Raw genomic sequence first — 23916 nt, forward strand, 5'->3', positions numbered from 1 at the left:
TCACCGCGGAGCCAAATGGGTTAGAGTGAAACAGACGTGTTCAGAGCACCTCTGGGTTCTGGGCACAGTAGGTGGAAAGGAAACGTGGCTAGGGGTAGCCTACTTGTGGACGGGGAATAACTGCAGAGAAAAGAATCAGGAGATAGTGGATTGCATGAGTGCGGATATTAAGGAATTTGGTAATGGGGCCGAAATCATCCTTCTAGGGGACATGAATGCCCACATACATGACCTTGACGGATATTCAGACACCAATGGGAAGTTATTACTAGATCTTTGCGAGCAACATAGTCTGGAGATAGTTAACACGGGGCCTAAATGTGACGGCCAGATCACATGGGAAGTCGGAAACAAGCAATCAAGTATTGATTATTGTCTCATGACTGAAGGAATTTACCACAAACTGACAGAAATGAGGATAGACGAGGAAGGCATTAACAGCTTGGGTAGTGATCATAAACGAATAACATTACAAATGGGATACGAAACTGAAAATATGAGCATGGAATCAAAGTCTGGCAGCTCGTATTTAAATGACAAATAATAAATATAGCCGCAAGAGTCGAGGAAGAAGTAGGCGAAATACCAGGCAAGGACTGGGAGTATAGTGAGCTGTTACATCTAATGACGAAGGAGATAGGGAAAGAGAAGAAAACTGTTTGCTGGAAAGGAAAAAGGAAGCCAAAAAGTTGGTGGAACAAGGAAATCCGGGAGGCGATCGAGAAGCGACGCGAAGCATCACGGGAGCATAGAAAGGCAAAAAAGGAGAAGCGGCCGCAGGACGAAGTAAAAAAAATATGGGAAATATATTTAGAAAAAAAATCCCATGTACAGAAATTGGTAGAGGCAAAAATTAAAGGTGAAAGTGAACGCTGGATGACAGAGATACACGAAAAAAAGGAGGCCGCGCCTAGGATTTTTTGGAGCCACATAAAGGCGCTAGGTAGGAAGTCTGTCACAATGCAACAACATATTCTAGATGAAGGAGGAAATCAATTGGAAGGGTACGAAGCGCTAGGTTACATCCAAAAGGTAACAGCCGATTCGTTTCAAAAGAGCGTCCAGGGGATCTCCCCGGTGAGTAAAAGTGTGGCAGAGAAAGCAACAGAGGAAGAGCTAGTACTTGATAATTTCAACTGGAAAAAGGCCGAAGGAAAAATTCCAAAGCGCACTGCCGCGGGTTTAGATGGGATTCCCGTTAGCCTCATTAACGAACTAGGACATAACACTAAAGAAGCATTGTTAAAAGCAGTAGAAAAAGCTTAAAGGACGGACAAATACCGGACAGTTGGCGACAAAGTAGAATGAACTTAATCTATAAAGGCAAGGGAGAAAAGGACAAGATTCGCTCGTATAGACCACTAACCATTACATCGGTACTATACAGGTTGGCGATGCAAGCAGTAAAAATGAAAATAGAAACATAGGCCGAACATAACGATATTTTGGGAGAACTTCAGAACGGATTTCGAGTCGACAGGCGGTTAGACGATAACCTGTTTGTTCTCACTCAGTGTATAGAAATATCTAAAATAGAGAATAGGCCCTTGTACGTGGCTTTTCTAGACATCACTGGGGCATACGACAACGTTAATCAGGAAATTTTGTGGGATATATTGAAAGGAATGGGCATGGGCGACGACTGTATACAGCTTTTGAGGGAGATATACCGAGAAAATACAGTTTGCATAGAGTGGGAAGGAATGCGTAGCAAAGAGAACGTTGAGGTTAGCAGGGGTCTGAGACAGGAATGTCATTGGTCCCCGCTGTTATTCATGCTGTACATGGTGAGTATGGAAAAAGCGCTAGAAGGTAGCAACATTGGTTTTAATCTGTCACACAAACAGGGCGGCATGATGATTGAGCAGAAGCTTCCAGGTTTATTTTATGCGGACGATATCGTCTTATTTGCGGACAGTCGAGACGATATACAGCAGCTGGCGAATATATGCGGAAGGGAAGGTGAAGCTCTTGGACTAGGATTCAGTGTAACGAAGTGTGGATTGATGGTATTCAATGATCCCTGTGATCAGACGGTGTCCATACAAGGCCAAGAAATACCGAGGGTAAGTGAATACAAGTACCTTGGAGTATGGGTAAATGAGAGTGATAGATACATGGAGGTACAGGAAAAAGCCTCGGCAGCAAAAGGAAAGAGGAATGCGGCAATAATGAAGCACAGAGCGTTGTGGGGATACAATAGGTATGAGGTGCTTCGAGGTCTGTATGAGGTGCTTCGAGGCTTACTTTTGGGAGCTCAGTGGTGTGCATGAGGGCAGAGGTGCAATCGGGAATGGATGTAAATCAAAGGACTGTGGGACGCCTCGCGTTGGGTGCTCACGGGAAGACGACAAACGAGGCTGTAAAGGGCGATATGGGGTGGGCAGGTTTTGAGGCGAGGGAAGCGCAGAGCAAAATAAGGTTCGAAGAAAGGCTAAGAAATATGAAGGAGAGTAGATGGGCAGAGAAGGTGTTCCGTTATTTGTATAGGAAGAGCGTGGACACACAGTGGAGAAAAAGAACTAGAAGACTCACTAGTAAATATACGGCTGGTATTGTGAGCCATATGTCAACAAAGAGCGTTAAGGGAAAAGTCAGGGAGGCGGAGAGGATTTACTGGATGGCAGCTATGGAGAAAAAACCGGCTTTGAGTAACTACCGAAAGGGCAAAAATGAAATAAGGAGGGAGGCATTTTACGATAATTCAAGGGGAAGCGCTTTACTGTTTGAAGCGAGATCGGGCTGCCTTAGAACGCGTAGTTATAAAGCAAGATTCAGTAAAGAAGAAGAACAATGCACATGCTGCGGGAAAGATAAGGAAACGGCGGAGCATGTTCTGATTGAATGTGGAGATATCCACCCAGGTGTACGTTTGGGCACGAGCCTACAGGAAGCCTTGGGTTTTAGGGACAACAATGGAAAGCTGAACACACCCGCGATTGAAATAAGTAAGAGACGGTTAGAGTATTGGTGGCAGAAAATTAGAGAGAAAGGACAAAAATAAATATTGGAAAAATAAAATATGGACAGTGTGCCGTAAATGGCAGAGAACTTAAGCTGAAAATTTACCTTTTTTTCCATTAGGATAGAATTTATCGAAGTAGAGGCATTAGGCCAACATAAAAAAAAGAAAAAAGGTTTTTTTTTTTTTTTTTTTTTTTTTTTTTTGTCGAGCCTGGTGGCATACTTGTCACCACCCCGTTATAAAGGGGACGCTCATAGCATCCATCCATCCACAGTGAAACGATGACCATGTAAGTAGAACCGAAATTTGCCAACCGCCCAAACTAGAGCAAGGCATTCCCGTTCAGTGATAGAGTAGCTCCGCTCGGCCGCAGAGAGCAGACGGCTGGCACATGAGATAACAAGGGCGCAGCCGCATTGATGCTAGACCAAAACAGCACCGATTCCATGGCTGATGGCATCAGTGCGGACTTCTGTTGGAAAGACATGTCAAAATGGGCCAGAATAGGTGGTGTTGTGAGCAACGCAATGAGATTGGAGAACGCCGAAGCTTGCACAGTGCCCCAAGAGAATGAAACATCCTTCTTCAGCAAGTTCGTAAGAGGTCGGGCCACGTCCGCAAAATTGTTTATAAAATGTCGGAAGTAAGAGCATAGACCTAAAAAGCTTCAGACTTCCTTAGTGCTGGTCAGGACGGGGAAGTTTTGCACAGCTCGAACTTTATCAGGATCAGGGGAAATGCCAGAGGAGTCCACAAGATGGCCTAACATGGTTATTTGCTGGCGTCCGAAGTGGCACTTCGATGAGTTCAGTTGCAGTCCTGCGTTACGAAAAACAGAAAGCATGGAGGAAAGGCGGTCAAGGTATGCTTTAAAGGTCGAGAAAAACAAAATGACGCCGTCGAGGTAACAGACAAATTGACCACTTGAACCCGTGCAAGAGAGTGTCCATCATTCGTTCGAAGGTGGCTGGAGCATTGCATATTCCGAACGGCATGACCTTAAACTAGTAAAGACCATCAGGGGTCACAAAAGCAGTCTTCTTACGATCCATGTCATCGACAGCAATTTGCCAGTACCCTGAGCGAAGGTCGATGGAGGAAAAATACTCAGCACCATGAAGGCAATCCAGGGCGTCGTCAATGCGCGGTAGCAGGTAGACGTCTTTCTTAGTGATCCGGTTCAGATGTCTGTAGCTGACGCAAAATCGCCAGCTGTTGTCCTTTTTCTTTACAAGAACAACCGGGGAAGCCCATGGACTGGAAGATGGCTCAACTATGTCTTTGGCGAGCATCTTCTCGACTTTTTTTTTAATGATCTGACGCTCCGCAGGAGAAACGCGGTACGGTCGTCGATGTACCGGAGATGCATCGCCAATGTTAATACGGTGCTTCACAATGCTGGTTAGACCGAGGGGCAGTCACAGAAGTCGAATACGTCAAAGTACGATTCCAAGACGTGACGGAGCACGTCAGTTTGCTGTGGCAAAAGGTCCACCGCGATCATTTTTTCCACATTAGAAGATGGACTCTCTATCGAAGAACAGGCTTGCGTGCAGTTGCGGCGACGCACATCACTGGGGTATAAAGCTGAGGACGCAATCCTCAGAGGGTGTCAGCATGGCGAGCGCTATTCCATACGAAGCACTTGCGGACACAGAGCAAAGTTCAGCAAAGAGATGCAAGCACGGTTTTCCCGTAACGTAATAATAATGTGCGGAAAAGTAACACTGCGAGTCAGAAGGACGAATGTAATGGGCGTGAGCATGTAGTCTCCATCAGGTACAGGTGGCGACGCTGTTACGGCAATGCAGGTAACTGTGTGCGGTGACACAAACGGACACATTCAGGAGAGTTGAAACGAACTTGGGGCAGACTGGGCGTATCAGGCATACAGGGCAGGTCAAGTTGCACCGTGCTAGCTGAACAGTCAACGAGGGCCGAATGGGCGCACAAAATGTCTAGACCGAAGATAACATCATTGGTGCAGTTGATAAGAACAGTGAAGAGTGGCAGCGATTAGTGGCAGTGCGTCGTTGACTCCGACCTGGGTGAGCGGGTGGAGACATCTGCTGCGATGGTTTAATTATGGTCGATGATGCCGACACCGCGAGACCGTGCACGGATTAGGGCATTGTGAATGAAGTAAGCGGCAAGAGTGATTTGGAGAAATCGAATCGCATGTTTGGAGGAATCGAATCGGAGGAATCATATAGAATCGCACAAGCACCGCATGAAAGGGGGGTCCAATAGACAACTTCCCGGGAGCATGCCGCATACCTGTTTCTATGCTTAACTCTGCATTGAGTTGATGACTGCATTTTTAGGGGGTTTGTAGATTTGGTGAGGCTGATTAATTTGAACAGTGCAGAAAACAGTAAACGAACTCCAACACATTTTCCGTTGAAGCATGCTCCCGGGAAATTGTCTATAGGACCCTTCTTTCATGCGGTGCTTGTTATGTCGGAACGACCGGAAGGTGTCTGAACAACCGACTGAGAGAACACACTAACAATGTTCGAAACGGGAAAGATGGTTTTCTTGCTCAGCACTGCACTGAGTGCAACTGTGTGCCCCTTTTCAAAGACACAGCGACGCTGTACAAGCACAAGGATGAGCGCACCCGAGTCATCGTCGAGGCCGCGCAGATGGCACAACAGGTGTCGCGCATTAGCAAGCCCTCCGTGTCTCTGTCCAAGAAGGAACTATGGTTCCTCAAAGGTTTTGGTGCGCGCAAGTAGTTATATTACCTTTACTTTTCTGTTTTGTTTCCTTATAGACTTTTCTCTGCCTTTTTCTGTCCGAGAAGGAACTAAGGTTTCTTGAAGGTTTTGGTGCGCGCAAGTAGTTACATTACCTTTACTTTTCTGTTTTGTTTCCTTATAGACTTTTCTCTGCCTTTTTCTGTGCTTTCGTTTTTTTGTTGTTTTTTCTCTTACTGATGTTTTGCTCTTTGTGCCATATGGTTTTTGTCACATGGTTACCGTCTCCTCTATATATTTTCGCGCTCTGCGCAATAAAAATTCAGTTGGAAGTTAGCGCTCTTGTCCTTTGTCTTCTTCTTGTCTCTGTGTCATCGTTATGGTATCGTGCTAGCTATCGTTATGCCACGATCCTCGGTGAAGAGCACGCTGCCATTTGAATTAAACTCAAGACCACCCATATCGCTCCTGATCTTCGAAACACGTGCATCACAGACTTTTTAGGGCAAAAAATTTTGTGTTTTTACTCGCAACTTTTTAAAAGCTGTGCTTAATTTACTATGAACTACTGGATACAGCGAATGGATGCCGCGTCAGGCTGAGGTTCGTTATAAGCAGGCTAGACTGTAGTTGAATTTGTTGCGTTTTCCCCATGTTCACATTGCATCATCTTGGGCTGGGACTTCCTCTGAACTCATCATGCCGTCGTTTACTGTGCGCGTGCTGAACTAGAGTTGACGATGTGTGAACTACTTCTGTGTGATGCACCGTCTGAAAGACCCTTTTTTTAGCCGTTATCATCTCGAGTCATCGTAGCCATGGACACTCACATCCCTCCTCTATCTTGTGATCTTGTGCCACTCATCTGTGAAGGTGTGCCCTCTGTCGACGCCCTTTTTATCCCCTCAGACGCCTTCAGCTTTCTCAAAAGCTTCCTTCTCCCATTCGCAGTTGTCACCATAGAAAACTCACATGGCTCCATCTACATAACGAACTCGCTTCCTCACCTAGACATCTAATTCTGTGGCGAAGTCATCGGACACCTTGAGGATATTGATTCTGTTTCCTCCAGTCACCTACCTGATAGCTTGCTATCATCTCACATAAACACCATTACTACTGCCATCATTCCCACTTCATCTCCCGAGGCTTTTTTAGCATCGATTGACCCTGAATTTCCTGCTGCTCAGTGTTCCCGACTTCTGGCTCTACACGATCGCTTGAACATGTAATTTGACCACAGCCAACCTTCTTTGGGTCGCACGTCTACCATTGTTCACCACATCGACACCGGTAGCCATGCACCTTTGCGCAAGCCCCCGTATCGAGTTTCTCATCCTGAACGCTATGTCACTGATGATCAGGTGGTCGATATGCTTCAACGTGGTGTAATAGAACCCTCAAACAGCCCTTGGGCTTCTCCAGTTTATAGGTGTCTCAATAAGACCACACGAAAGGACGTTTATCCGCTGCCCAGAATTGATGACGCCTTCGATTGCCTGCAAGAAGCAGAGTTTTTTTCTTCTTTAGATTTTCGATATGGCTACTGGCAGGTCCCTACGAATGATGCCGACAGCTCAAAAACTGCGTTTGTAATGCCTGACAGATTGTAGAAGTTCAATGATTGATTTGTGGGGTTTAACGTCCCAAAACCACCATTTGATTATGAGAGACGCCGTAGTGGAGGGCTCCGGAAATTTTGACCACCTGGGGTTCTTTAACGTGCACCCAAATCTGAGTACACGGGCCTACAACATTTCCGCCTCCATCGGAAATGCAGCCGCCGCAGCCGGGAATCGAACCCGCGAACTGCGGGTCAGCAGCCGAGTACCTTAGCCACTAGACCACCGCGGCGGGGCTTGTAGAAGTTCAACGTGATGCCGTTCGGCCTGTGTAATGTGCCTGTCAGCTTTGATCGTTTCATGGACAACATCCTCAGAAGCTTTAAATGGAACACATGCTTATGCTATTTGGGTGACGTCATCCTTTTCTCGAATGACAATGACTCCCACCTCAGCTGCCTCGCAAACGTCCTAGCTTGTACAGTAAAACCTCGTTAACTCGGATCTCACAAGACCGGAGAGAATGTTCGAGTTAACTGAATTCGGAATTATCTAACAGACCATGAAAACAAAAAGAAAACGTACACAGCACAGACAAACCTTTATTTCTTAAAAAAGTGCGTTATTTTTGCCTTCCTCGCCGTCGAAATTTCTGACAGAACGATCTTATTTAATCCCATCAGGTGGTGGTGTGCACGTTCACTGTCGCTAGAACAAACTCAGAACTCCTCGAGGATAGCGAGAGCTTCGGGGGACTCCTGCACGGTGAGGCGACGTCGCGTCGGCTCATCACATCTTTTAATATCATAACCTTTCTTTCAACATCATTTGCTGGCTGCTTTGGCCACTTAACTTCTGTGACGGTTGCCATGAAGCGCGACGGCGGCGAGAACGCGCACAAACACAGCCGCAACACGCGAAGTCACAACACAAAGAACCAAGACACTAAGTAGTACACTGCTGTGTCATGGCGCCACCTGTGAGTGGCGCGCGCACTGAGTGCGCTCTAGTGTGTACTCTGTTCAACAGATGTCTGTAACGGCACACACCTGATTGCATGCAGCCAATCGCGTGTGTTCGCGTGTCCGCTGTGTGTCGTTCAATAAACGGCCGCTGGCCGGCTCAGTCTTTGTTGGGTTCCCGCAAGCTCCGGTCAACTCACTTCTACTGCGCGTGTCGAGGGCGTGTGCCGGCGCACGTTGCGCCTCGCGTTCAGTCCTCGGGCCCTCGCTGTCGGACGCCGCTCGCCGACACAACAGAATGGCGATGAGGATGTTCTTCGCCTCGGTTCCTACCACAGCAGAAAGAACCCGTGTCTGACGCGTCTGGCGTCCGCGAGGCCCAGCGCTTTTTGTGTGCAGACTCTGGCAAGCTTTCACCTAGGCCTTCGTCCTTGCTCCGCTTCACACCTCTCTGTACCACCTCTCCTGTCGGCATGGCTCTCTTTGAGCACCTTCTTGTCTTCCTCCAGCTGCCGGGGCCGCACCCGGTTCCGTGGACTCATTGGAAAAAAATGTTTCAGGCCCACCTCGAGGCGGCCGGCGACAGCGACTGGAACGACGCGCGTCGTGCGTCGGCGCTCGTCAGCCTGTTGGGACGGGAAGGACAGCCGAGGTATTTCACGGCAGCCGAACAGGAAGAAGCCCGACACGAAACGAGCAATGCGGCGTCTACTCCAAGCAACGCGGCGCCAACTACGCCGGCGTCTGACCCAAATTCTTCGGCTCCGACCGTTACAAAGTATGACAGTCTCGTCAAGCAGCTCGACCGGCTTTTCGCCGCGTCCACTAATCCGCTAGTTGAACGTCACGAGTTTACTAGTCATCGTCAACTCCCCGGAGAGAGTTTCCTCGACTACGTGACAGTTTCGAAGGAGAAAGCCGTACGATGCAAGTTTGGGCTCACGTACACGGAACGCATCGGCGATCAGATTATTCACGGCTCGTCCAACTTGCGAGTGAGAGAGAAGCTGCTGGCATACGGCGAAGAGTTGTCCTTGGAGAAAGCGGAAGAAGTCGGTCAGACGCTCGAAGCATTGTCCTTGGCGAACCAAGCATTTGCTCCCAGTCAACCTGAACATGTCGAAGCCGTTGGGCAAGGCACCCAATGTGGCGGTGCGAAGGGAAGGAATGGCCGCGCCAGTCAGGGAGGCCGTGACGTCACGTCACCAGGTCCGGGAGGCCAAGATGGCGATTTTCAGCCGCAGTCGTCGCCTGGGTACCGCGCTCCAGTCCCAAATTGGAAGTCTCCAGGCGACTTCCAACCTCAATTGTGCGACCGCTGCGAAAGCAGACGACACCACTCAAATTTTCGAAATTGTCCAGCCCGAAGTCAATGTTGCAATACATGCAACGCTTGGGGACATTTCGTGTCGATGTGCCGCAAGACTGCCCCTGTACAGCACGTCTCTTCGAGGGGAGCTGTCGACATCGTACCGGAGCAGCAGGCCTCCACTCAGTTGAACTGAACTTCAAGCTCATCAGTGTTATCTTCGGATCGTCCTTTGTTGTCCGTGCTCACAGTTAGCACCTCATCCAGAATAGACTTAGTCGTCCACGCTGTGGTCGATAATGTTACCCTGAGACTACTGGTGGATACAGGAGCATCTGTATCCTTGATGACTGCAGAAGACTTCCAGCGTCATTTCAGCAAACAACACAGCCTGTCCAAAGCTGTAGTCGACTTGCGAAACTTCTCCAAGCAGCGCATCGGGGTCCTTGGCTCCTTCCAAGCTCCAGTCAAAGTGTTGCAGCGGTCTTGCTCCGTGGTCTTCTATGTCACCGATAAGGGCACATCGCTTTTGGGCCTTGACGCGATTAAGCGACTGGGCAACCAGATTGACGGCGCGTGGTTCACTTGTCGACACGCATCATGTGAAGTGCAGTGTCCCTCCAATGTGCCTTCGGGCTTCGAGCAGCTCTTCAGCGACGAGTTGGGTCTCGTCAAGGTTTTCATTCATCGCATTGAACGGCGGCCAGGTGTGACTCCAGTTACACCCAATCTGAGACGTCTCCCTCTGGCTCTTCGCGATCAGGTGGCGACCGAGTTGCGACAACTCGATGACTCGGATGTCATCGAACGCTTCCGAGTGGATCTCGCCGCTCGTCGTCGTCCGAAAGAAAAATGGAAGCATCCGGCTATGTGTAGATCTCAGGGAACCGAATAAGGCAATTATCATCGATGGGTATCCTTTGCCGCGCGTTGAAGAGTTGTTGCAGATGTTTCATGGAGCCACTTGTTTTTCTAAGCTAGACTTAGCGTCAGCTTATCACCAGCTTTTGTTAGAGGAGAGCAGTAGGGACTTAACGACGTTCATCACTCATGATGGCTTGTTCAGGTTTAAGCGTGTCTGTTTCTGTCTGGCGTCCGCGCCTGCAGTTCTTCAAAAAATGATGTCCCAGATTTCAAAAGATTGCAAGAATGTAATTTTCTATCTGGATGATGTCCTTGTGTGGGGTAAGACTCAGTCTGAGCATGACGCGAGCCTAATTGAAGTCTTGACTTGCATAGCCAACAGTGGCATGAAGTTGAATGATAAATGTCTTTTTTCTGTGAAAGAACTTAGCTTCTTGGGACACCGGATTTCAGCTGATGGCATATCGCCGTTAGAAAGTAAAGTAAAGGCTATAGTAAATGCCCCAGCTCCTACAGACATTAAGTCTTTACAGTCATTTTTAGGTCTGGCAGGATACTATGCCAAGTTCATTGATCACTATGCACACCTAGTTGAACCGCTTTGTCTCATGCTCAGGCAGGACCAAAAGTTTTGCTGGTCGGAGGATGCCCAACGCAGTTTTAACCAGTTGAAAACGCGCCTGACTTGTTCGCCTGTCATTAAGATGTTTAATCCTGAGCTACCTGTGGTGGTTACAACCGATGGATCTGATGTGGGCATCGGGGCTGTGTTACAGCAGCGGTATGGTCCTAAGCTTGAAACAGTAGCCTTTGCGTCGAGAACCTTGTCAGATACTGAAAGAAAGTACTCTGTGGGTAAACGCAAAGCGCTTGCCTGTCTATTTGCGTGTGAAAGGTGGCATATTTACCTCTGGGGTAGACGTTTCACCCTTAGAACCGACCATCAGGCTGTAGTTGCTTTGTTAGCCGCAGGTGATGCAGGCCGACGGCCTTTAAGGATTTTGCGGTGGTCAGCTAGACTTTTGTATTACAACTTTGACATAGAATATTGCAAGGGCTCAGAAAATGTGGTCGCTGATGCCCTGTCTAGGCTGCAAATTCAGACCTGCCCAGAACTTAGCCAGGATGAAGAAATAGTGTCTTTAGTGACATCTGTAGTTGACAAAGAAACCGTCCAACTTGCAACGAATGCAGATGTGACGTTGCAAAAAGTCTGTGAATGTTTATCCAAGGGCTGGCCTTTTAAGAAGCATATAAACAATGAGTTAATGGCTTGCTTTCATGTTAGGAATGAACTCTCTTGTGTTGACGGATTACTCATGCGTGACCGTGTAGTCATTCCTAGTGTTCTGGTACCTACTTTCCTCCAATTAGCACATGAAAATCATCAAGGGATAGTACGTACTAAGCAACTTCTGCGTGAAAGATATTGGTGGCCCCAAATAGATCGTTCTGTAGAAGAACATGTCAAGCATTGTCACATCTGTCAGCTGACAGACAAGTCGGCCAAGTCGCGTGTAGCCCCGTTGCAGCCCGTTGAATGACCTGAAGGGCCGTGGCAAAAGTTGGGTATGGACATTGTCGGCCCATTAAATGCATCTTTTCCCAGGTATCTTGCTACCTTAGTCGACTACTATTCAAAATGGCCTGAAGTTCTTGGCACGAATTTTATCTCCACAGAGGATGTCATTAAGCTGTTCGAATCGTCGTTTAGCCGGGAAGGGCTACCAGAGTTCTTAGTAACTGACAATGGTCCACAATTTGTCTGTACAATTTCAGGAATATCTAAAGGACAGAGTTTTTAGTAACTGACAATGGTCCACAATTTCTCTCTGTACAATTTCAGGAATATCTAAAGGAACAGGGCATCCATCATATATTTTCGTCCAATTATTCAAATAGAACGCCTTAACAGGGTTCTTAAGGAACATTTGCAGGTAGCCAGACTTGAAGCTAAAGATGCCTCGAGGAGCATCACACAATTTTTGAGTTCGTATAGGGTCACACCACATGCGGTGACTGGCCTGTCTCCAGCTTTTTTGCTGCACGGTCGACAACCTCGTTCCAAAGTAGACATTAGCAACTTTAGGATTTGTCCTAAAGTATCGGAGTCGCCCAATGGGTTGCCTCATGTCCGGAATCAGGTTGCAGCGAAACAGAATAAGAGCAAAGGGTATTTTGACAAAAGGAAAGGTGCGCAGCAAACCCGCATAATGGTCGGCGATTTGGTTAAAGTAAGACTCCATAGGAAAGGCTTTTTCAAGTATAGTAGGCCTCTTACAGTGAAGGCTCAGTTTGCGCCGTCCCCTTTTCTCTTCAGTGACGGAAAAGTGTGGAATGCATCCAAGTTAACAGTAGTTCCTAGGAATTCTTTCCAGAATGCCGCCCTTTCTACTACACCCAAAAAACTTGTTTACTCTTATTCCAGTTTAGATCTTTGTGGCAGTCAGTCCCCTGGGGCACCTACGTTGCAGGGCTCCACCCCCAGTTTCTCCATCCATACGAGTGCTAGTGGAGTAGCCCTCTGCGCTATTCTTGCCCAGCGTAATTCTGGTTTCGATGAGTATGTTGTATCCTATGCTAGTCGCACCCTCACTATAGTGGAAAAGAACTACTCAGTCATGGAAAAGAATGGGTTGCCGTAGTTTGGGCAATCACGAAATTCCGACCTTATGTATATGGCCGCCCATTCGACGTTGAGACTGATCACCACGCATTGTGCTGATTGTCGTTATTAAAAGATCCATGCGGTCACCTAGCTCGCAGGACGCTACATCTTAAGATTACGACATCCGTGTAGTCTATTGGTCAGGCTGCAAGCATTTGGACACCACTGCTCTTTCTCGCTCACCACTTCCCCACAATTATGTTACAGCAAATGTTTCCAGCTGCAAAGCTTTTCACTTCAGCATGCAGACATGTCCTCTGAGCAACATGAGGATCCACGGATAGCGTCTCTCCTAGAGTACCTGTCTCAGATGTCTCCACGTACTAACAATCACTCACTTCGACGACTTGCCGGCCATTTCACTATCCGTGATGGCCTTCTGCACCGAGCAAACTACTTATCTGATGAGCGCAAATGGTTGCTAGTAATTCTTCACCGCCTATGTTCTGACGTCTGTGCTTCCTTCCACGCGGATCCGCAATGCGCCCACGCTAGTGTGGTGAAGACGTATGCTCACCTAAGAATTCAATACTACTGGCGCGAAATGTACCGCGTTGTTCAGCAGTACGTCTGTTCATGTTCCTCATGCCAACCCCGGAAGAGCTCTTCTCGCACAACCACAGGGTCACTCCATCCACTGCCTTGTCTTTCTCAGCCTTGCGACTGCATCAGAATCTGCTTGTACGGTCGCCTATCATACACAGCAAATAGAAACCGCTGGGTCATCGTAGCTGCGGACCATCTTATGCGCTACACTGAAACTTCACGGCTTCCCAAGGCCACTGGTTGTGAAGTCTGCTTGTTCATTCTGGGCAACCTCATCCTTCCTCATGGTGCACCCCGCGAGCTTCTCAGTGACTGCGGGCATTCCTTCTTCATGAAGCTGTAGAAGCCCTCCTGCGCGAATGCAGCATCGTGCATCGGAACACTACCGCATATCACCCCCAAACCAACTGGACGACCGATTGATTTATTCGCACGCTAGGCGACATTCTCTCCATGTATGTTTCCGATGACCACACGAATTGGAACCACATACTGCCATTCGTCACCTATGCTTACAACAGTGCCATTCAATCTTCAACTGGATTCTCCCCGTTCTTCCTTCTTTATGGTCGGGAGCCTTCCCTGTTCTTTGACACTATCCTTCTGTACAACCCAGACCCTTCAGAAACTAGGACTTTGGAGAAAGCCGCCACTAATGACAAAGAATGTCGGCAGCTGGCACGTTCGCTTACCACACACGATCAGGCTCGCCACAAGCACGCTCCTGAATGACGCTCATCCCCATCGTCATACGCCCCTGGAACAATCGTGTGACTGTGTGCTATTGTCTGGAACTGACCTTTCCTCTAAGTTCATAGCCAAGTACAACGGACCATACTAGGCCTGCGCCAGACATCGCCAGTAAACTAAATTGTTGAGCATATTCAGCCAACTACAGTTAAACCTGCTTATAACGAACCTCCATATAAAAGATTCCTGGATATAACGAAGTTTTCATATTCCCTGCGGTCGCTTCATAGGAGCACATCTATTTGCGACCTCTATGTAACAAAGTAACTGTGCGAGACAACCTTGATATAATGAATTTTCCCCATGGACAATCTTGGAATTTTGATGCGCATTGTGGCATTTGGGTACGAGCATACATCTTCCGCCGCTGCCCCGCCGCCGTCAAAGCGCGAAGCGGTGGTGGCAGGCACGCGTAAGACGGGCAGGAGGGCCTGCACCTTACGAGCCGTCAGTGCCCCCTTCTCGCCGCCGCGGTCGCATGCGCGAGTGTGCCCCCTCCCTTTTCAAACCAAAATAAAAAAAACTACTTTTCGCGCATTGCCAGTGCCGCGCTTTCATTTAGCGTCACATATGTGGGGCTGCGCTGCATATGAAGGGCGCTTTTTTTTTTTAATAGCGATAGGCAGTTTCGGCTGGGTTTCTGCCGCCTACAACACACACACACACACACACACACACACACACATACACACACACACACACATGGTGGTTTAAACAACAAAAATACAAGGCAGTGCATCGCTACTGTCATCAGTAACGAGCAATCTACAGATGCTTGTGCACGAGCAGTTATCCTTCGATGGGGAGAATCGCGAGCCTTCCACTTTGACTGGAACGATTGCGTTTGCTCTTTTCACACAGTCCCTTCGCATTGAAACCGCACTGATACTCCGCGAGATAGCAAGCGCATCAGCGATTGTGACCGCCCTTAAAATCCAAGTTCATTACTCGAGCGATTTCCCCCCCCCCTCCCAACGTTGTTTCATGCTCGTTCAAGACAGGTAGTTTACTTTCTGTTTAGGCATTCGATCGCAGTTCTAACACACGGGCGATGTTATGCACTTTCCAGGCGAAAGTGATGGGCTAACTCATGTGATCTCTGCTTTAGCAGCGTTCGCACGCTTTTACCCACTTGTCAAAGTTACAATGTGCGGAGGCATGCTGTCGATTTGGACTTGTTGCCAATTAGGACTTGTTGCTGAACATGGCGGCCACAGCAAGAACCTGCCGAGAGTGTCCATATAATTGCTATAACAATCGTAATGCAGTTATTTACTGTAAATGAGTGTTTGGGGTTAGCTCTGCCTTCAGTCCCCTTTTTGTTTATATTTTCCCATTTATTTTACAAATTTTTGTACCGAACTTACATATAACGAATTTTTCTGGGAATTTATCAATTTTGTTATATGCAGGTTTACCTGTATAGATTAACAGCACCACAGGCGTGAAGCTGTGCACGAAACTGTGCTGTCCTGCTTGTGCCAGGATGGCTCGTTTTCTGGCAAAACTGTGCCTGGATGGCTCCTTTTTCACTGGGGAGTCATTGTAGTCACAAATATTGGCATAGCTAGAGCAACGACGAAGAGGACATTTGTTGTGGCTTGGGCTCGTGCTGCTACTGATGCTAAAACGACTGGCTGCTGTCTCGCTGCTGTTCGGCACATTAAACGGTTGCCTTACCTGGGCCTCTAAATGTATTCTTATTCTTCATTGTTCATTAGATAACTATGAAACAACATCCTGCTAGCGCTTCATCAACCTAGCCAAAATAAAGGCTTTCATAATGTGACGTACCTCAGAATATGCTTTGAACGTTCTTTTTTTTTCTGCAGTTTTCACCATCAAAGTAATGAAAAAAAATATCTCAGGAAAATTTGAAAAACAAGATTCTCAGTTTGCGTTCACACTTTTCTATTAGAATTTGCTTCACACCCGAAATTTCCGTATTCGCACATCTCTGTTTATTACAAAATGTGGTAGGTAATACACGTCGCTATATTTACCGCAAGTCGACTGCCTTGTGCAACACATTTATACAATCAATGCCTCCTACAAAAACTATGCTGGAACATCAGCCGCGAACGTGCTGCCCTACCCTCAAACTTTACCCTCTTCCTTGGGTACGTAAGCGAGCATCTCCGACGGTCACCCCCTGCGAACTCATAAATGCTCTTACAGTCGCCTCTGAGCAGCCGTGATGTCACGTGACAGAGCAGTATGGTAATGTCACGTGACAGAGCAGTATGGTAATGTCACGTGACAGAGCAGTATGGTAATGTCACGTGACAGAGCAGTATGGTAATGTCACGTGACTGAGCAGTACGGTAATGTCACGTGACTGAGCAGTACGGTAATGTCACGTGACTGAGCAGTACGGTAATGTCACGTGACTGAGCAGTACGGTAATGTCACGTGACTGAGCAGTACGGTAATGTCACGTGACTGAGCAGTACGGTAATGTCACGTGACTGAGCAGTACGGTAATGTCACGTGACTGAGCAGTACGGTAATGTCACGTGACTGAGCAGTACGGTAATGTCACGTGACTGAGCAGTACGGAGGTGAGCGGTCTCGCGCGACGGCAGGTCGCAACAAGCGGCAGAAAGCATGGCCTCCGAGGTTAGGTGCTGACAGGAGGCTCCCAATTGTAAAGAGAGACACGTTCCAGGCATAGTTCTTTTAGGAGGCGTTGATACAATATTCCATTCCCTTTCTTTTCCACTAAAGCACACCTGCGAGCTGCAATATGGAAGGGATGAAACTACCCTTTTGGGTTGGTTAGAAAACAAATCTTGCAGAAAGACGGTGTGCAGAGCTTAGATAGATGCTGCTCATAGCAAATGTTGGTAATAATTTTCCTTTTCCAACATGGTACAGCGCTATACAGGACAAAGAAGCAAGGACAGGCAAGATCTTTTTTTTCTGTTGTCGTTTCTTCACCCTATAACTACCAAGGTGCTGTTTGAATGCTCGTCTCACAACTGAATTGATTGCCTGACTACCAGACCACGGCAGTAGGGTAGCAGTGAAAAGATAATTGTGGATATGCATGTCAATCAATGGTTCACAGTTTTGCCAGCACAAAAGTCCCTTGTTCTGCAGTCACAGGTGAAAAAGGTAGTGTTTAAGACCCTGTTTTCGAAGTCAATGGGGTTTCCAAGAGAAGGGTGTTTGTTTGAAGCAGCTAAACAATGCCCAATTGGCTTCACCTCATTTCAGCTTTAAAACTGAGTGAAAGAATTCTTTTAGCACTTTTAGTAGAAAAAGAAGACCTTGGAATCTTGCAGTGAATACTACAGATATTAACATGGCCCTTAATAGATGCCAATGACCAACACTCAAATACTCAACTTATTATGCCAATGAGGTGCTCTTTCTTATCCATCATCTTTTTTCTAAACATTTCATAACAATTGCCGACACACCATAATCTTTTTAATCAAGTACCCTTGCAAAAGCATGGGTACACTTGTGAGAAGATCACTTACAAAAGTATTCCCCAAATTTGAAAAATAAAGAAAAAGGACAAGCTTGCAATGCTAAGATAATGAGAAATGAAAGAAGCAGCAAATAAGTTTTGCCAACAAACCTCTGCAGACGTAGAAAAAAGATTTCTTTGGGAGGCTCATCAAAACACTGCCCAGCATGGTCAGCTTGACTCCGTCGTCGAGAGCGCAGAAATACTGAAAGCAACACAAAAAATCATGGAATGCCTTACATTAAACTTGAGGAGGCTCACTTCATGCAAGAAGCATGTAATAGGATTTTTGACAGTAACAGTTCACCAGGTGTAAACCAGATCCTCCCTATATGATCAGAATGAACACAGCCTACACACAAAAGCATTAACAACAAAAGAACATGATTAGACAGAATAGGTTGCTTTTCATTATGAAAGTCTGACAATTAAGTATCTGGGGTTTCACATTCAAAAGTCACCATATAATTAGGAGCGATGCTGCAGTGGAGAGCAGGGCATAGCCATGAGGTACACACTGGGCCCGTGCCACATCCCCCTCCCCCGAAATGTTTTTTCGCCATGGTATAGAGCGCGAAGATTAACTATTTCAAAGGGGTAACTCTCCCAAAATCAAGGATGTGCCTTCCCGAAAAAAGTTCTGGCTATTGTACCCATGGTGGAGAGATTTTGAAATTTCGACCACACGGTGTTCTTTGACATGCTGATGCAGGCACCATAGCCTCCACTGAAGCAAGAATGTTGCCAACCCACAACCTTCAGGTTAGCAGCCAAGCAGTTTAACTTCCGGTCCACTGTAACAGATAAGTACTGTGCACAAGTGTAATGTAATGTTTACTGACCTATGCCTCAGGCACCCCCAACTCAGTCAGTATGATTCACAGAGTTCGTACAGGTTTCCGAAGCGAAAATGCAAGGATATTATAGGACTACCCAGGACATGTCACAGGTTCTTCAAGGACTAAAATTAGCACAAAATATTGAAATATATTTACTTCAAAATTTTCAAAATTTACTCATTTTTATTGCACTTATATAGTAGACACATATTGCAATTATAACGAACATATCTAGTTTGCACTATAGCTCCCTATATTTTTCACCAGCTTCACCGCACCCACAATAGGGAAGGAGCCAGCACTGAAGAGCATTACAAGTCTCTCACTTCGTTTGTTCGTGGTTTGATGCGGTAAAACTATTCACCATGCAGTTTTGGTTAGTGAAACCATATTAACTCAGGCCAAATTGCTGTTTTGGAAATGGGCAGTTTGGTCAGGTCGATGTCGATCCTTACGTGCCAGGTTCAAGGATTCTGAATCGGAGATTTCCGGAAGAGAAAGTAAAGGGGGTGTCCACTGATCTATTTCTCCCCCTTTCTTTCTTCCTCAAAAAGAAAAATGGGGGTGAATATACTTGTATCTTTCAAAACTTCGTGTCTTGATAACACCTAGCGAAATCTATTTCTGTCAAAAGAATGTGCATATGTTTTCCTGAGACCCAAGTGAATGAGCCGGCTGCCGGGAAAGTGCAGGTTGAAGCTTCGCATAAGGTCAACTGAAAACTTAATGCCAAAGTATAGCCAATGTACCCAGATTGAAAGGAACAACATTACTAGATTCTTCGGACAGGTACGCCAAAATGCCTTTAGCGTTTCTTTTTACATCTTTATCAGCTCTACCACTGCGTTAGCCGCGTGCCTTCGGCTAATAATCATTTCAGCACAACTGCGGATTTGCACTCATCGGCTGCGGAAAACGATAGTTCGGTTTTCATTCTGCGTGCGCTGGCTGATCACGTGCCTTCAAAACCATGTCATTTTTTACAATATATGACCGCATCTGTCATGATTTTCTCCGAAGCATTTGTGGAAAGCAACGCTGCTTCAAATGATGCACTGAACGCACGTGCAGTTTCAAAGTTCTGTCAGTTACGTTGTCACCACAAATGATCATATCAAGAGCGACCGCGGTTCTATCCACACCGGTTGTAACAAACGATAACCGCAGTTGTGTCAGTGCGTGCACTGGCCGCACACGTCCTTCCACGGCTTCGAGCACGCTGCTCTCGGCCTTTTTCCCACGGTTTCAGACTAAAGTTCATACGACTCGTTGCGGTGAAGAAAAGTGCTTGTAGCATCTGAATTGTGGCCCAATAAATGTTTGGATGAGCACCTCTTAAATTTTTTACAATAAAATGCAGATTGGGCTGCCTTTCTGTCAATGCGGCCACATCCCACAAAAAAATTTCAGTTTCCAGGAGATTTTCCTGACAACCGTGTAAAGGTAAGAACTGGTCGAAATTTGAGAGACTTGGCAGGTATGCCAATCTACCACATAAATAAAGCCACAATGTCGATTGGGAGTGCTAAGGTAATTCAAAGATTTTCAAGGACGAGAAAAAAAGACTTCCAAGGGCTTTGAAAATGCATTTTTCAAATTAAAGGGTTTTCAAGAACCTGTACGTACCCTAGCTTCAGAAAAAAACATTTTCTTGACTGCAAAAATGATTCACAATTAGCAGGGTTGTCGTTCTACACCTGATAAGAGCAGCACAACAGAAGAACTTTTCCTGAAAACGCAGCACCACATGATAAAACAAAGTTTGTCAATAACAATATCAAAGGAACTGCACTGGAGCGCTTATTTTGAGCCAATTGGTACATAATCGACGAAGTGACAAACAGCATGAAACATGGGGTAGTGAAAGAGACAGACCGAGTACCGACTTACAATCAAGAAAGGTTTCATTCCATACACAGGGGTATACATAGCACAAGCAATGTGAAAGGAGAGACAAGACATGGAACTTTTGTTCATGAAATCTTTGTATGCATCTGAAAAATTGTCAAGAAGCATTCATATACTTCACAAATGCCCAATTCCCTGGTGAGGAGCACTGACGAAGGCACAGTCACGCACCGATATCGCCTTTCTTGTCAATGCAAAATGCCTTTTGGAATTCGTGTGCTGTTTTTTTTTTTTCTTCACTGGATGATATTAAGTTACACAAGCAGTACTCACCATGTCATGTTCGTTGTTGGCAGACAGCTGCTTCTCGCTCCTCGGGCCAAAATTCATGACGCCCATGGCAGTCCTGCCCATGGAGATGGACGGATGGATGGATATGACTGTACCTTTTAGATTGGGCGGTGGCTAGCGCCACCAAGCCGTAATACTTAATGAACCAAAAACTAGATTTATTTTTTTTTCTTTAAAAAGTGAGTTTGAGGATTCGTACTTTGCAGTGAAGGGTTTAATTTTCACGCGTGCCTTGATTTTAGCCATCAATCAGATAACCTCCTTCTAGTTAATTCTACCCGCTTAAAGTCTATTTTGCCATCACTGATAGAACATTGTCAAGTGTTCGGCAGTTTCTCCTTCCTCTCCACACGCACTGCATACCGTGTCTACCCCTTCGTATTCGGCCCGATATGTCTTTGTTCGCAATACTCCCGTCCTGGCCTCAAACAGTAGAGAACTACCCCGAGTATTATCATATATCCTTTCCTTGGCTATTTCCTGCTTAAAAGTTCGATAGATCTCTAGTGCGGACTTCTTAGAAGTAGTGTGCAAAAGTAGTGTCTTAGAAGTAGTGTCCAAAAGTGACACCTGTTTCTCCATGACCGTCCTCAGTGGGCATTTTCGTGAAGATTACGTCTTCCTCCCTCACCAGAGGTTCTGTAAAAAAACAGGACGCACACATGTTACACCTCACAAAGGAAGCAGTGGCTGCTTATCATTCATTTCTCAGCTTAACAGCGGGATTTCTCGCCATTTACAAGAAACGCTGGACCAAAATAGCAGGAGCATATATGCTATATGCTACAACTGCTCAATGAAAGGCATGCTACTAAAGAATATCTTGTTTTCTTAGTTGATCGCAAAGAAAGTATTCAAGACTATTTTGAGCGAAGGCAGGATGCTACATTTGCTTGAAGGTGAGTGGTGGCGTCTTGACCCAGGCGCCACATCTCATATTCATGACAAGGCAGTAAAAAGAATTTGGACACTGATTCCAGCACCTATTCTGTTGTGAAACTGTATGCTGTCACCTTTCAAGTAAGTGTTGCTAGGTTTCCTAAAAGGGGCTTTGAGCCGCCGACAAACACTTACTTATCAAACGAAGCATGATGTGGAGAGCATACCTTCAGAATACACTAGACATATATTATTGCACAAAATAGTAACTATACAACAAAGCACGGAGAAGCAACGACAGGAAAAAGTGTCTTTCTTGTTTCTTTGCCATTTGTTGTGCCATTAACGCTTCACATTGTGAGGGTGGCCAAGAGAGGGCGTTACGTGACGGCGTCATCATCGGGACTTGGCCGAGAGGGCACTACGTGACTGCGTCATCATCATCATTGGGACTGGAGTGGTGGGGGTTGCGTGTGTGGGGAAGGGAGAGTTCGGGCTGGTTGGAAGGAGTGGCGGTGGTCTGTACTGGAGGCGACGCCAAGCCCGCTCCATTAGGCCGTCGGCTGCCTTCACCAACTCGGCGAGGTCGTTGTAGGCATGCCCCTCCGCCAAATCTTGCAACTGAGGGTGCATCTGCCTCAGTACGCGCTGCACCTTCTCGGCTTCGGAGACTTCTTCCCCGATGCGGTCGTAAAAAGTAGCGATGGCATATATAAACTCTTTCAAATTTTCTTCCGAGTGCTGCGTGCGCTGTTCGAGCTCCGCCTTCAGGCGACGCTTCGCGTCAATCGACGAGAACTCGGAGCGGAAGGCGGCGGTGAATTGCTCCCACGAGTCGAACCCGCGCACGAACCGCCGCCACAACTTCGCGCCACCCTCGAGGGCAGCCGGTACCACGTGTGTCAGTCGCTTATCGGCGGCGACCTCCGTCACGAGGCAGAAGTTCTCCAAACGTTCAAGAAACTCCTCCGGCGACTGCAAGTCTCTAGCACCGGAGTAGCGGGGGAGGTGCGCAGCAGCGAGCCGAGGCGCAGAGTCGTCGGTGGCCCGAGGGACCGCGCCAGTGTTAGCGGCCCCAGTCCATGCTCCCACGTGCGGAGCCGTGGGCAGCGGCGTCGCCATCACTCGATCGCGCACGACCGCCGCGATTCGTTCGCGCTCCATGGCGGAGCCGTCGGTGCCCAGCAACAGCTCTTCAACGAGACCTTGGAGCCTAGGCATGTCGTCCGGTGCTGTTGTCGGGCCTGAAGCCATCCCGGACGAGCCCCCACTTGTCACGCGCTAACCCTAAATCGCCCACCACACACCGCTACGTCTTGCCACTCCTTCCAACCAGCCCGAACTCTCCCTTCCCCACACACGCAACCCCCACCACTCCAGTCCCAATGGTGATGATGACGCAGTCACGTAGTGCCCTCTCTCGGCCAAGTCCCGATGATGATGACGCCGTCACGTAACGCCCTCTCTCGGCCACCCTCACAGGTATCGGGCAACCTTCGAGTTTATGAGAATGCCCTTTGGAGTTGCCGGAGGTCCTGCCACGTTTCAGACCCTGATGGACCGACTACTGGAGGGAATTAATCACCAGTTTGCCATGGCGTTTCTTGATGATGTCCTGGTGTATTCGGAGACCCTAGAGGATCATCTTGAGCATGTTCGGGAGGTTTTGAAGCGGATATGTTCGGCACAGCTGACCATTAACCCAGAGAAGGTGCACGTGTGCTGTCAATACCTTAAGTTCCTTGGCCATGAAATATCGCCCGGGCAGTGTAGGCCGGACAAGGAAAAAGTGCGAGCGGTGCTGGACTATCCTCAACCAACAACACTCAAACAGCTGCAGGCCTTCCTGGGACTAGCAGGCTATTACAGAGGGTTCATACCTCAGTTTTCTATCACTGCACGTCCACTCACAGAACTCCTTAAAAAGCAATGTTGGCGGTGGGAGCTGCAGCAAGAGGAAGCCTTTAGAGCACTTAAGCAGTCCCTGGCCGACGATGTTGTTGTAAACTTGCCGGACCTCAACAGACCATTCGTGGTGGAAACAGACGCCAGTGGAGTCGGCATTGCAGCGGTGCTTCTGCAGGCAGCCGAGAGTGATGCTCAACTGCGTCCAATAAGCTTCATTAGCAGGGTACTCACTGAGGCAGAGCAGCGCTATACAGTGCAAGAATGGGAGTGTCTGGCTGTGGTGTGGGC

The 23916-nt window shown here is 47.4% G+C and overlaps 1 protein-coding gene across 10 annotated transcripts in view; it reads right to left on the reverse strand.

The window, feature by feature from the left end:
• The window catches only part of LOC142790041 (uncharacterized), a 467642-nt gene that overhangs the window by 72765 nt on the left and 370961 nt on the right, over positions 1-23916 (reverse strand). For 9 of the 10 annotated variants that reach the window (XM_075885074.1, XM_075885070.1, XM_075885072.1 and 6 more), the window contains 2 exons: positions 20824-21480; positions 17915-18008 (listed from right to left, as the gene is read on the reverse strand). In XM_075885074.1, coding sequence (XP_075741189.1) covers positions 21386-21480 — 95 coding nt within the window. In that variant the 3' untranslated portion in view covers positions 17915-18008; positions 20824-21385. The remainder of the gene's footprint in view (positions 1-17914; positions 18009-20823; positions 21481-23916) is intronic. The other variant, XM_075885068.1, reaches the window with a different exon arrangement.

The sequence above is a fragment of the Rhipicephalus microplus genome, unplaced genomic scaffold, assembly GCF_043290135.1.
Source record: "Rhipicephalus microplus isolate Deutch F79 unplaced genomic scaffold, USDA_Rmic scaffold_66, whole genome shotgun sequence".
NCBI classification, from domain to species: domain Eukaryota; kingdom Metazoa; phylum Arthropoda; class Arachnida; order Ixodida; family Ixodidae; genus Rhipicephalus; species Rhipicephalus microplus.